General features: G+C 39.1%; 1 protein-coding gene across 15 annotated transcripts in view; it reads left to right on the top strand.

Moving 5' to 3' along the window:
- The window catches only part of magi2a (membrane associated guanylate kinase, WW and PDZ domain containing 2a), a 682,885-nt gene that overhangs the window by 631,342 nt on the left and 36,690 nt on the right, over positions 1 to 14,853 (top strand). For all 15 annotated transcript variants that reach the window (XM_043713779.1, XM_043713778.1, XM_043713782.1 and 12 more), the window contains 3 exons: positions 6,115 to 6,297; positions 6,442 to 6,607; positions 11,788 to 11,986. In XM_043713779.1, coding sequence (XP_043569714.1) covers positions 6,115 to 6,297; positions 6,442 to 6,607; positions 11,788 to 11,986 — 548 coding nt within the window. The remainder of the gene's footprint in view (positions 1 to 6,114; positions 6,298 to 6,441; positions 6,608 to 11,787; positions 11,987 to 14,853) is intronic.

Raw genomic sequence — 14,853 nt, forward strand, 5'->3', positions numbered from 1 at the left:
TCCTGTTCCCTGGATGCTGCCTGACCTGCTGCGCTTTTCCAGCAACACATTTCCAGCTCTGATCTCCAGCATCTGCAGCCCTCACTTTCTCCTCAAGTCCCAGTCCCCAGGACTGCCCAGGGAAAGGACCCTGCCTGTGTACCAGCCCATCCACCAAGATTTTTAGGCTTCTGTTCCCAAACAAGGCACCAAATTTCCCTGATCTGCCATATCTGGGGCAAATGTCAAGGACCATGTAGGACAGTTCTGGACTAACTAGAATACTGCATCTTCTTGATATTGAGTGGCATTACCATTTTAGAATTCTGTAAAATTATGTGATTCTCCTTTGAACAACTGAACCGGATGAGCAATATAAATAATGTGGCTAAAAGAGTAGGTCAAAGACTGAGAATTCCGTGATGACTCCAAACGTCCATCCACCGTCTACATAGAGAGTGGTGAAATACTCTCTAAATGCTGAATGTGTGCAGCTCCAATAACACTCAAGAAACTTGACACTTTTTAGAACAGAGTAACTCATTTGACCATCCACCACCTGAGACATGCAGTCCCTAAACCACCACTAGACAGTGGTAGCAGTGTGTATTATGTTCTGGTTACATGGTCAGTTAATAATTAGATGCCTGCTGTACTTATTGTGAATGAAGTTCTCAAGAGGTCTATAAAAGGCCTTGGTTGGCTTCGTTCCATCAATTAGAGAGAATGAACACACATTAACCTATTTGCTGTCTGCATTTGATGTACCTTGCTAATGGATGCCAATTCTTGAGAGTCAGATGCTGCACATGAAGCTGCCAAGCAATAATGTACATTGTTATGTTTGATATTGGAACCAGTTACTATGCTGTTGGAACCACTGTTTGTCATGGTCGAGCAAGCAACCCACAGAAGATGGTGTCATTGATTATCACTCACTGATGAAAAAGAATGTTTAGAGCCTTCATGTCACAAATTATAACAAGGCAATCAGCTTAGTGCACAAAAGTGGGACGGGTTTAAGTCGTAGTATATTTTTGGTGGTACAGGGTGGATGAACCAAAGGGCCCCTTATGTGCTTTATGAATCAATGACTTGCAAGCATCATTGAAGTGGAATTTTAAAATGCCCACTCTAGGCTCTATCTACCTCGTCATGTAGATATGCCCAATCCACCAATCTCATCTCTGTGACTGGTGTCAACACCCTTGGGACTTCTGCCTTTGAGAGGACTGCTGTATTTGTCCTGCAAGGTATGCTACAATGTGCCACAAAGAAAAATTGAATTTATCGGGCATCTTTTCCTGACAGCTATAAGTCACCAATATTTCACAGCCATACAACAAGTTGCTGAGAACACAAGCTTTATAAACCATTAATTGGTATTGAGGCGCAACTTGATGTTTTCCCTATTTGTTTCATAGGTCAGCCAAAGCTGCAAGTCACAGGTTCTACACCAGGAGACAGATTGCCTTCATCATTGTTCCATGCATCAATACACTGCCTGCAAATGTGGTGGAAGCAGGTTCCATTGAGGCATTCAAGGGGGCATTGGATGACCATTTTGTTAGAAGTAGTGTGCAAAGGTTTGGGGGAAAAGGAGAAGATTTGCATTAAGTAATGATGCTTGGTTGAAGAGATGACGTAAGCACAATGGGTTGAATGGTATCTTTTGACACTGTAAAAATTTTGTCTAAGTTGAGTCAGAACAGAATCTGCAATTCTGGCTGAATCAAGGTAGGAATGTCAGGTCTGGGGTTTGTATTTGGGTGGATTCAGTGATGAATCAAGTTCAGTTTAATAGTTACTCAAGAGTTAAGAATGGATTTTTAATACTCTAGTTTCTTGGGTAGCTATTAAGCTTAAGTGAGTCAGAAGACTCCAAAATCTCTGACTTAAGGGGCTTTTTTGGAGGGTTTCAGATGCAAGGGTATTGTTAATTGGAATTTTCAGCTTCCTAGCGAGTACCTTCAGAGTCAGCAATGACATGTTTTCCACATGGTCCTGACATGCACCTCTAGGCTACTGCTGCTGGAACAAAAGTCTGACTATCAGAATAGGTGGATTTATGTCTCTTTACAAAACAGTGATTGTGATGCTGGCAAACCTTCCCAGTACACAACATGACATGCCTGAACAGTCAATTATATTTGAATTCTGCTGGCTGCAGAGAATCTAAAATGGTTAATATGTATAGGTGGAAGTTCAGCTCCTCAGTTTGTTGAATCACATGCTTTCATATCCCAAAGACAGGGAGTCTCACAATGTTTTCTTTCTATATACAAATGACCTAATAGCTGACCAGCAAAACTGAACAATTCCTCCAAACTTTTGCTATCATTTTGGACTGGGCTCAAGTCTTGAGCAGCTATATAGAAACCGAAGGTTTCTATAGTGACTAAAAAAAAAAGGACTACTGTTATTTTGGTTAAAAACTCAAAAGGTTGTTAGAACATTTACGAACTCGAATATCACTAAGTTGGTGTTTATAGTGAAAAAAAAATCTTAGTTTTCAACAGCTGCTTACCCAATAAGTTTTTCATATTTATGGGATATGGGCATTTTTGGCTAAATATTTATTGTCTATTTAATGGGAATTCATTGCCCATCCCGAATTGCCTTTGAGGAGTTGGTGATGGACTGCCTCTTGAACTGTTGCAGTCAGTTTGGTTTAGGTGATCTCACAATGCTGTTGGGGAGGGCGTTCTAGGATTTTGACCCAGCAACAGTGAAGGAACAACATTATTTTTCCAAGTCAGGTTGGTGAGTGAATTGGAGGGGAACTTGCAGATTGTGGTGTTCCCATGTATGTGCTGCCGTTGTCTATCTAGATGGAAGTTATCACGGGTTTGCAAAGTGCTATTTGCAGAGCCTTGGTGAACTTATACATTGCATCTTGTAGATGGTACATATTGCTGCTTCTGAGTATTGATGGTGGAGGGAATAAATGTTTGTGAATGTGGTGCCAATCATATGGGCTGCTTTGCCCTGAATGCACTTATCCGGTAAAGTAGGGAGTATTTACAGATGGTATACAGAGTTTGGGGAGTCAGGTGGTGAGTTACTCACTGCAGGATCCCAAGCTTCTGACCTTCTCTTGTAGCTGCATTTTATGTGGCTATTTAGTTGAGTTTCAGTATAATCGGTAACCTCATGGATGTTGATGATGGGAGGTTCAGTAGTAGTAATACCTTTGAATGTCATTGTGATAATTAGCTTCTTTCTTGTTGAAGATGGCCATTGCCTGTCATTTGTGTAGTGTGAATGTTTCTTGCTACTTGTCAGCCTTAATCAGGGTATTGTCCAGATCTTACAGTATTTGGACATAGAGTGCTTTAATAGCAGAGGAAATTAAATGGTGCAATCATGCAGTTATTAGAAACAGGCCATTCAGTCCATCAAGAATCCCTGTCATTCAATGAGACCATGGCTGATCTGATAATGCTCAAATCCAGTTTCCTGCCTTTTCCATACAACCCTTTATTCCCTTTTGTGATTAAACATCTGTCTGTGTCAGACCTGAATGTACTTAATGACCCAGTCTCAACAGCCTTCTGTGATGAAGAATTGCACAGATTCACAGCCTTTTGTAAGACAAAATTCCTCCTCGTCTCTCAAATGTGTGACTCCATATTCTGAGATTGTGTCCTCTGGTCCTAGATTCTCCCACATACCTGCCATCAGCATAGTGAACCTTTTCTGGATTGTCTCCAATGTCAACGTATTTTTCTGTAGATAAAGGAGCTGAAACTGTTAACAGTATACCAGCTGTGCCTTATGTAACTCTAACTAGTGCCTTATATAGTTTTAGCAAAACCTCCCTACTTTTATGCTCCTTTTCCTTTTGAAACAAAGTCAAAATTCCACTTCTGCATTATCTGCTGAACTTGAATGCACATTTTTTTGTGATTCATGAATGAGGACTCCCAAATGCACTTAGCTCAATAGACTTTTGCAGTCTTTGTGCATTTAAATAAGATTCAGCTCCCCTGCTCTGCCTCCTGAATTGCATAACCTCACACTCACCACCATTATATTCCATTTGCCAAGATTTTCCCCCAATAACAACCTGTCTGTGTCCCACTGCAGGTGTTTTGTGTCATCCTCATGACTTGACTTCCCTTCCCAGCTACTTTTGTGGCATCTGTAATCTTGGCTATTGTGTATTCACTTTAAGTCATTATGTATATTGTAAATAATTGTAGTCCCAGCACTGATCCCGAGACACACCATTAGTTAATGGTTACCTTCTCGAAAACGACCCCTTATCCCAATAGCCTGTCTTCAATTAATTAGTCAATCCTCTACCTATGCTACATCCAATACCATGGACTCTTATTAAGTAGCCTCATGTGTTGTACCTCATCAAATGTCTTCTTAAAATCCAAAAATATTACATCCACAGCTTTCCTTTTTTCTAATCCTGATTGTTACCTCCTCAAACAATTCTAGTAAATTTGTCAGGCATGATTTCCCCTTCATGAAGCCATTGCTGACTCTGCTTGATCATATTATGTATTTCTAAATGCTATGCTATTGTATCCTTTATAATAGACTCTAACATTTTCCCATAACAGACTTTAAGCTAACTGACCTATAGTTGCCCATTATTTTGTCTCTATCCGTTTTTAAATAAAAGTGTTAAATTGGCGGTTTTCAATCCTTTGGGACTTTTCCAGAATCTGAGGATCACTGAAAGATTGCTACCAATGCATCATCTGTCTCTGTAGCTACCTTTTAACATCTTGGATGCATTCCATCAGATCCAGGGGACTTATCAGTCTTCAGACCAATTCGCTTCCTTAGCACATTTTCTCTAATGATAGTCATTGTATCTGCTTCCTATCCTACTTTTGCCATTTGAATATTTCCTAATTTGGGGATGCTATTAGTTTTACTACTGTGAAGGCTGATGCAAAGTATTTATTCAAAGCCTCAGCCATTCTAAGTTCCCCATTATTATTTCCCAAGCCTCATTCTCTAAGGAGCCTATGTTCACTTTGGCTTCTGTCTTGCCTTTTATAAATTTAAGGAACCCCCTGCTGTCTGTTACTAGAACTTCACTCTCAAGTGCTCCTTGATAACACTGTTGATGATACCTTCCATCACTTTACAAATGATCGAAGGTAGACGAATGGGCTGTTAATTGCCAAGTAGGATTTGTCATGCTTTTTTTCATACAGGAAATACTTGGACAATTTTCTACATTGTAGAGAAGGTGCCAGTGATGTAGCATGGCTAGGGGTGCAGCAATTCTGGAGCACGAGTCTTCAGTAACAATGTTGGAATGTTGTCAGGGTCCATTGCTTTTGCAATATCCAGTGCATTCAGCAAATAATTGCCTGCTGAATGCTGTAATACTGTGCTAAAAGTATGTTATTCAGTTAAAGACAGTGAGAAATCTGTACTTTGAAACACACTTTTAGGTATTTTTGATGAATACTTAGGCTACAACAGAGATAGAAGATTTCTGAGCAAAGTGGGCCCAACGTATTCCCAGTGAATAAATACCAATTTCAGTCAGGGAATTCGAAACAAATATTCAGTCTTTCATTTACATATGCCTGTTTTTGGTCACCCCCATATTTTGGCCATTTTACACAAGATTGGCACAACAAGGTTCAGTTTGGACCCTATGTACATCAATCTGGCCAAATAAATTACTAATACCACACAGTCAAGAGAGTGGTGCTGGAAAAGCACAGCAGGTCAGGCAGCATCCAAAGAGCAGGAGAATCAACGCTTTGGGAATAAGCCCTTCATCAGGAATGAGCAGGAGAATCAACGTTTTGGGCATAAGCCTTTCATCAAGAACGTCAGGCTTACGCCTGAAACGTTGATTCTCCTGCTCCTCTGATGTTGCCTGACCTGCTGTGCTTTTCCAGTACCATATTCTCCACTCTGATCTCCAGCACCTGCAGTCATCACTTGCTCCTAATGCCAAACACAGTACTATCGCGTGTGGCAGTATTCTTTGAACATACATTCAGTTATCTGTCTTTTTTTTGCATAGTCGGTATATTGAACAGGCTGTTGGCATCACTCTGATGTTTGTTCTTCACCTCTCACTCTTCATGGTGAACCCGTCCAACGTTTCTATTAATTGCTTTCATGGAAATTCCAAATTATTGACAGTGCCTCACAAAATTGGACGGATTATTGAGGGGAGCCCAGCAGATCGTTGTGGAAAACTCAAGGTTGGCGACCGCATCCTAGCAGTGAATGGGCAGTCCATCATTAACATGCCTCATGCAGAAATTGTGAAGCTAATCAAGGATGCAGGCCTTAGTGTGACTCTGCGCATTGTTCCTCAAGAGGGTAAGTCCCTACTTTGCAAATCTGTTTAAATCAAGGACATATTTTGAGAAGGAGGAGTTTTGAATTAAAACATGTTGGCAGAAAACAAAAATCAACAAAATCTATTGTGGAACAGTTTTTTTTTTATTTTTGCACCTTTCACAGACATGAGCAGTCCTGCTTCAGCACCAGGCTCAGATAAGCAAAGTCCTCTGGCACAGCAGCACAGTCCAATGGCACAAAAGAGTCCTACACCACAGCAAAGTCCTATAGCACAACATAGCCCTGCTGTACAACCACCTCCTCTTCAGCCACATGGACATAATGGCAGGTAAGGAGAGCTGTCCCACTTCTTTCCATATTTTTAGACATTTTCTTTCTCCCCCCGCCCTTCCCGGTCATGACTAAGCTAATTTAAAAGCAGCAGGTTGTCAAATTTAAATTTATGTGAACATTAGGAGCGTTTTTATTAAATGTATGTAAATATTTAAAAGTGCTATATAATATGTAAGACAAGTAATGAGATGTCTGAAAATGCCAATTTATTGTAAAGTGTTTGAATCTTTTAGCACAGAAGCAGCTGTCAGTCTTTAAATAAGCACCCATTTCTTTTTAAATGACTTAGCTGGAGTAATTAGAGGATAACTTTTCATTGATGCTTAATTAAAATAAGGGTAAAGTTTGTTGTGATTCCAGCTGATAGCACTACAGAACAAGCCAGATTCCAGAATAAAACCAGGATTGATAGATCATATGGTTTTATTGTTTAATTACTTAGTGTGATGTTTAGCCACTGAAATGTATTCACATGAGGCTACCAATTTACAACAGAATAAAAGTTTTTTTATTTAAAAAAGTAAGCTATCTAAATGTAGAAGACAGTTATAAAGATCTTAAAACACATTGCAAAACAAAGTTTTACCTGTTTCATGATCTATCCATTACAGGGATTCAAATCGAGAGAGATTACACTCCTACTTCAAATCCTTAAGTTTCTAATTCACTGACTCTCTCCAGTTCTTTCCCATTGTCATTGCAGACAGTTGATTAATCCTTTCCATATCTAGTATCAGGAACAAATCTGATTGCCTAAATTTTCTCAGTTGTAATAAACTTCAAATTTTGAACAAAGCTCTTCTGGTTTAAAGATTTTACAACCTATACACATTTGCTGAGGTAACTTGACTCCTGAAATGCTCTGAACTCTTCATAAGAAACCAACTTCTAAATTTATTCCTGATGTCGGCTGAACTGAATTTTTTAAAAAAAGTTTGCTCATCCTAAATTTTTCTGACAACATAGCTATATGTTTTTACTCTATCTGTCTTAAATCTTGCAGAATAGACATATTTCCATTAAAACCACAGGGATCTGCAGTCACCTGCTTTATGAGAAGTGTTGAACTTAATTACTGTTATGGGAGAACACTCTGACCATGTTTGTGTTTCAAGAAAAATCTTCATAAAAGCAACCAACAGCTATATAGTTCTATTATTGAAATCCAATGTCCAGAAATTATATTTGTAGATGTAAATAAATTATAGGCCATTCATCACAAATTACATATCGGCGATCAATGTATATGTATTTTTACGACTGCTTCCCTTTGGTTGGGATAATATCTCAGAAATAAAAAAGGGAATTGTCAGCAGTGGGCTGCTATTGAAGTGAACTGAAGAGTAGCATCAAAGACTGATCAAGTCACCTTTAAGAAGAATTGGACAGAGTTCCTTCCAACAGTAGCATATACACCTGAATGATGGAGGACAAGTCTGCAGATCAATGTAATGAGTTAACTGTGACTTTCTAGGCTCAAAGTCAACTCTTCCACCACCAATACATTGTGGTGGTATATACAATTCAAAAGGCACAATACAGCAATTCACCAAGATTACTTTCGGAATCCTGCAAGCTCTGCCACCAAAAATAATAGGAGCAACAATAATGAGGGAACACTCTCCTTTCCAAGTTTCTTCTAAAGTGCTTACCATCCTGACTCGGACATGCATCACTGTTTGTTCACCATTGCTTGCTAAAACTTTCTCAGTTCTCTACCACATCAATATTATCATCAGAAGGATTATAGCAGCTCAAAGAGAAGATCTACCACCACACCTTCTCAAATAAGCTGGAGGCATGCCCACATTCTGAGAGGAAATCAAAAGCATTTCAAATATACCTCAGATATTGACACCTTCAATCACTATACAGATTATTGAGTGTAGTAATTGTGAGTGATAGTTAACAAATTGCATTTGTTCTGCTTTATGTAAACAGTACATACCTGGAAAATTTTCCACTTTGTTGGGTAAATTCCACTGTTATGGACCAGGACAGACCCCCCTACTCCCCTCCCCCCCCCCCCCCAACCTCAAAACGTTTCAAGAAAGTAGCCCAGACTCTAACTTTGCTAGTTGTTTTAAGCAGGTGTACAGTGGATATTTCAGGAGTGATGCAGCTGGTCAAACTACTTAGTTTTAAACAAAACCAAATTTATTTATAAGATTACAAGATGAAATATAAACAAAAGAGAACAGAATACAGAATAACTCAAACTATCCAAAACCCAACAGATTATCCCAACTTAATGATGCTCTTCTAAATACTTGCAACAATCCCCATAAACATCCCTTGGTCCAAAAAGAAAAATCAAACACAGGTTCTTACAGGAGAGAAGGAGGGAGGATCAACATGGACTTGCTTCCTTGGGTCCAGCAGGTTCACAACGACTGCTTACTAAAACCTGAGAAAAGCTGAGCTGGGAGAACTGGTCACTCCAATTTCATTGTACGTGTTTTTTTTAAAAAAACTTGAAAGACTTTTGCCTAAGGCAGTATCTGTTAGTTATAGTCAAACTGCCCGTAGAATCTTTCAAAGCCAGACCTTTCAGCATCGCTGCTTTTACAACCTCTCTGAACAAAAAAGGCCAAGAACAGCATAACCTTGTTAAAAGAGCGGCATTGTCACATCACTATTGTAATTAAACTGGAACAGTTTGATGAGAGTTGTGAAAATTCAGGAGCATCAATCTGGAGCATTGCTGCAGAATGTTGTTAGACACTCTTTGTTGGACTGAGAATGCATAACCATCGCATAATATCATATGGAGTGAACCAAATTGGCTGTGATACTCGGGACCTGAGAAGAAGAGCTAAATAGATAAACTCAATGCTTTGGGATAAAGGTGGTTGCTTCAGACTTGTCTTTTGCATTTATGCTGGATTCCGCCATCACTGAAGACAGGATGTTCTTGGAACTTCCTCCTCTCATGAATTCTTTTAAATACCAAGGATTTGCGAACAGGTTGTTGATTACACAGTATGAGAGAACTGTTGACTTTGCTTGATTAACATGTTTATGTGGAGATAATAAGTTATTTTTCTGTTATCCCATTCATCATTGCCTCAATGTGGAATTGCACAATATTAAGAGATGTGAAATAGTTAAAGCTTTTGTTATTGATACTTTAATGTTCTGTTTGATTGACACATTGAAATGCTTTTTGAAATTTGTTTTAAATTATAAAGCATTATGAGTAGGAGTTTTTTTCTAAGTAGTTCCACACATGCTATTGTTATGAAATGATTCCATAGTCCTGTACACAGTTTATGCTCAAGAAATAGCCTTGGAAAGATCTTGAGTTGCCATGAGGGCAACAAAGGGTCATATGGGTGGTCAGGAGACATGAGCTGATATTGAGTTGACATGAAGGGGAATGGGGAATATGAAGACATGTGAAGATAGTTTTCAAAAGGTTCCTGAGTCCAAATCTTTCTGACATCTGTGAACTACAAGCCATAGAGAAGCTGACCACCCTCCATGAGATTTTCAGAGTGCTAGAAAATTCAATTGAGCTACCCAGATCACATGTACAACGTGTGGGCACCTGGAATGGGATACTGCAACACTGGAATCAAGCCCTATTTTTTTAAATAGCTCAAGCATCCTTCCAATTAGATAATTCCTTGGGATTCACTCAGTATATTCAGGGGCAGGTGCCATTGTATCTAAGTGTTAATATTCTGTACCTTAGAACAATATAAGCCTTCCTTTGGTGCCTAAACATTACACCAGCAAGGCTAACAGTTAAGCAATCTGCAAAACAGGTCGTATGACTCATCATTTACATTAAATTTAAATGTACGGTCCCATAAAAAAAGAGTCTTATGGGACAGCGCTTGTGCCCCTACCCTTGGGGAGGTGGGCGGAATTCAAGTCCCAGCTACATCTAGAATATGTCTTAACCTCTCTGAACAGATTGATTAGAAAATGTCTACAGTTCCAAAATACGATAATGTTATAAATCTCATAAGTAACATGTGAACCAAGAACAGGTGACTACCATTAAAAGTCTAGAGAGTAGAAATATGGACAAGTCCTAGTCTTAACTATAATGCTACCATATTCTATATAGATAAACACAGAATGTTGCTGACACCAAGTTAAGGGCTTATGCCCAAACGTCGATTCTCCTGTTCCTTGGATGCTGCCTGACCTGCTGCGCTTTTCCAGCAACACATTTTCAGCTCTGATCTCCAGCATCTGCAGCCCTCACTTTCTCCACCAAGTTAACTATGACTGGTTAATCTGTTTAATGGTGGGGGATCAAATATTGACCATGACACAGGAAGTATTCACCTACTTTTCAAATCATGCCATAGAACCTTTCATATGCATTTGAAGAAACAGATGGGCATCAGATTAAAGGCATTTGTGCAAATAACAAACAAGAAACCATACTTATGTCAAGTTCTGGAGATAACAACCTTTAAAATTTTAAAATAAGTGAGGTTTTGGTACTGCCTGCAATGGCTAATATATATGTTTGATGAAGAAGACTGCCATCCAGCAGAAAGGCAGGACACACTCTCCAAGTAGAAGGAGGAGAGTAGAAGAATTAATACAAGAGCCGAGTTTATACTATTGTAATTTTCATGTTCAGTGAAGTTAATTCATTTTATCTTAACTGTTATACACAGCACTTGTGTAAATAAGTGCATTCAAATAATGATTTAATATCTGAATAAAGAATTTTACTTGTAGTATTCCTTTTAATAGGGGATTAGTTAACTTGTTTGGCTGCTTCGTTAGTTCAAAATAATGCCAACACTGAAGGTTTTATTCCATTCTGGCTGAGGTAGTCTTGGAATCTGCCTTTTTGTCCTGAAAGCTAGCTCAGGATGAAGCATCAACAGATGTTGAGCCAACCTGTTTCAGGCAGAGTTCACATGGAATGGAATAAAATAGAAAATAATTCCTTTTAATCATAGAATTACATATTTCAAAACTATCTAACAAATTCCCCTAACTATTCCCAAGGCAAGGGATCAAACAGATACTTGTTTGCAAACCTCTGCTAATAATGCTCTGCAATTCACTGAGATTTTTATTTAAGTTTCATTTTTACTTTCACGTTTAATTATTCATGTAACTAATGAAACCTAATTTTCTTTTAAAAGTTTTGCAAAATAACTCATATTAATGATTTTATTCATTTTTTTTAAAATCTAGTTACAGGTCAGAAGTAAAAGCAAGACAAGATGTCAAACCAGACATTAGGCAACCACCATTTTCAGAGTACAGACAAGCTCCGACATCAGATTATCGACAGCCACCATCTCTAGATTACAGACAGCAGCCTCTCATAGATTACAGGCAGCCACCTTCTGACAATAGACAGTATGGAGTGTCTGATTACAGACAGCCACAGGTACGAAACCTCAAATATTCTGATCCATTGACCTTTCTTTTCCACCATTACTCACATTAGTTGTCTTCATGAAGAATCTGAGTGCCACAATTCAGCATAATTTGTAATACATAGTAAGATGTGCTTAATGTTATAGTAGATGATATAATAATAACCTGAACTTGAGTATAGGAGCATCATTTAAAAGTTACAGAAACTTGAAACAATAAAGTGATAAGGAAAACATAAGAAGACTTCAGGAAAGCGTTAATAAATTGGGTAAATGACATGAAATTTCATGCAATTTGATGAAGTGAAAAATTTTAGAATGAAGATTTAAATTACATTTTGTATTATGTCACACAATTAATTGTCAATATTAAGCAACATACTTATGTTTCCATCATTGTACCAACATATGACATATACTCTATCTTAACTGGAGCTACTTGAAACATGACACTAAATAAAACATGCTATAGTTCGTAACCAAATAGGTATAATTTTAGCCCAGACATCAGGCTGTGAATGAAATATTTGTATATATTAATGAGCTGTAATGATCATCATTCTGGAGTTTTCAATACCATATTACCTATATGTGGTTCTTATTTTATGAGAGATGACACGAGCATGTTGCATCAGGTGAAATACACAACTAGACATCACGAAGAGGTAGAGTCAAAAAGTGTGGCTGGAAAAACACAGCTGGTCAGGCAGCATCTGAGGAGCAGGAGAGTCGATGTTTCGGGCATGAGCCCTTTATCAGGGATGTGGGGAAGGGAAGGGGGCTGAGAGATAAATAGGAGGCTGGGACTGGGGGAAAGGTAACTGGGAGGGTGAGATACAATTGGGGGTGATTATGACAGGTCAGTGGGGAGGATAGAGCAGATAGGTGGGAAGGAAGATGGGCAGGTAAGACAGGTCAAGAAGGTGGTGCCAAGTTGGAGGCTTGGATCTGGGTTGAGGTGGAGTAGGGGAGATTTGGAAACGAGTGAAGTTGATGTTAATGCAGTGTGGTTAAAAGATCTCAAGGCGGAAGATAAAGCATTCTTCATCCAGTTGTCGGTTGGCTTGGATTTGGTGGTGGAGGAAGCCCAGACTTGCATGTCCTTGGGAAGTGGGACTCCAAGTCACCCGACGACTGGAAGAAGAGCGTCTCATCTTCTGCCTTGGGACCCTTCAACCACACAACATCAACATCGACTTCACTAGTTTCTAAATCTCCCCCATCCCCACCTCATCCCAGATCCAACCCTTCAACTCAGCACCACCCTCTTGACCTGCCCCACCTGTCCATATTCCTTCCCACCTATCTGCTCCACCCTCCCCACTGACATTTCACAATCACCCCCCACCTGCATCTACCTATCGCCCTCCCAGCTACCTTCTCCCCAACCCCACCCCCACCCTCCTATGTAGCTCTTAGTCTCTTCAAACCCCACCCTCCCCACACACATTACTGACGAAGGGGTCGTGCCTGAAACATCAAGTCTCCCACTTCAGGCCTCCTGTGCTTTCTAGCACCATAAGCTTTTCAATTCTGACTCTTCAGCATCAGCGGTCCTCACTAAAAGGTACAATTTTAAAAGTAGTACAGGTATAGGAATGGTTAGGTGTTTATATACTGAAAACTTTGAATGTGGCTGGTTGAATTGATAATGTTCAAAAGGCAAATTAGATCCTTGGTTTCATCATAGAGGAATAGAGCAAAACATGTAGTTAATCTAAACAATTAAATACATGTGGTCAGCTCAAGCATTGTGCACAGTTCCCTGATTTCCTAATGCATGCCACAGCAAACTAGCAAATGTAAATGTAATATTTAGGCATAGGAGTATTTGTACCTTTTGGCAGCAACATACAATGGGTGAAATAGAATACACTGTCAATTATACATCCAGCCCAATTTTCAACTTTTTAATTGACTTTAATGGAAAGGGAAATCAGATAAGGTGCATAATGGGTGGCTAATTTGATACATCTATTTTACACTATGTAAAGTATTTTCTCTCTCTCATATTTTCAAAAAGCTCAAGAACAGAGCTATGTAGTGTCAGTTAAAATGAAACCAGAACTGCTGTAAGCCTGTAACAGGTGAAAAGATAGGATAATCTGTAGATTTAATATTAAAAATCTACAATCAAAATGTCATTCCAACGTAGCTAGTTTCATATGCCAGCAATTCATCTGTATCTTTGTAGTTACTTCTATTTTAATTCCAGATTTCCAGCAATTGTAATTTTGGGTTGAATTTTCTCAGCCCCTGAACAACATGAGCAGTAGTAAGTCAGTTAACAAAGTACAGCTAGAAAAAAATGACATTCTTGATGTCAAAAAACATTGTCACATCTTTGCAACCAAGATATGCATGGCAAGATACACATGTTGCTAGCGAATGCAAATAGGTCTGTTTGTGTGCATTAACATGTCATTAGTACCTAATCTCAGCACATTTCTGTGCATTTTCCTTTTCTCCCAGAGAAAACTATATCACAACAATTCCTGACAAAGAAGTCAGACCACGTATTTGGATTCTCTGAGCCCCCATCATTTCAAGTTACACACACTGAGCAGCAACCATCTGCATCCCCACCCATGGTGGTTGATATTGGATGTTCACCAGCCTTATCGCATCCTCACGACACACCTCTGACTCACTGAGAATCCTCTACAGTTCTGCAGTTTGGAGTACATCACCATCTTTCTTTCTAATGCTGCCGCTAATCCATTTTGCATGGAGGGTTGAGCACCCATCTCATGGATTGGACCTGGGTGAATGCTCTCAGCCTTTTCTGCCACATCTTGCCTTGACTTGCATTTTTTTTTTCCTTTTTGTCACCTCATTCAGAAGTTACAGGTTCACATTATTTCTGTGTTGCCTTGCC

Source organism: Chiloscyllium plagiosum, chromosome 23 (assembly GCF_004010195.1).
Source record: "Chiloscyllium plagiosum isolate BGI_BamShark_2017 chromosome 23, ASM401019v2, whole genome shotgun sequence".
In the NCBI taxonomy this organism is placed as follows: Eukaryota; Metazoa; Chordata; class Chondrichthyes; order Orectolobiformes; family Hemiscylliidae; genus Chiloscyllium; species Chiloscyllium plagiosum.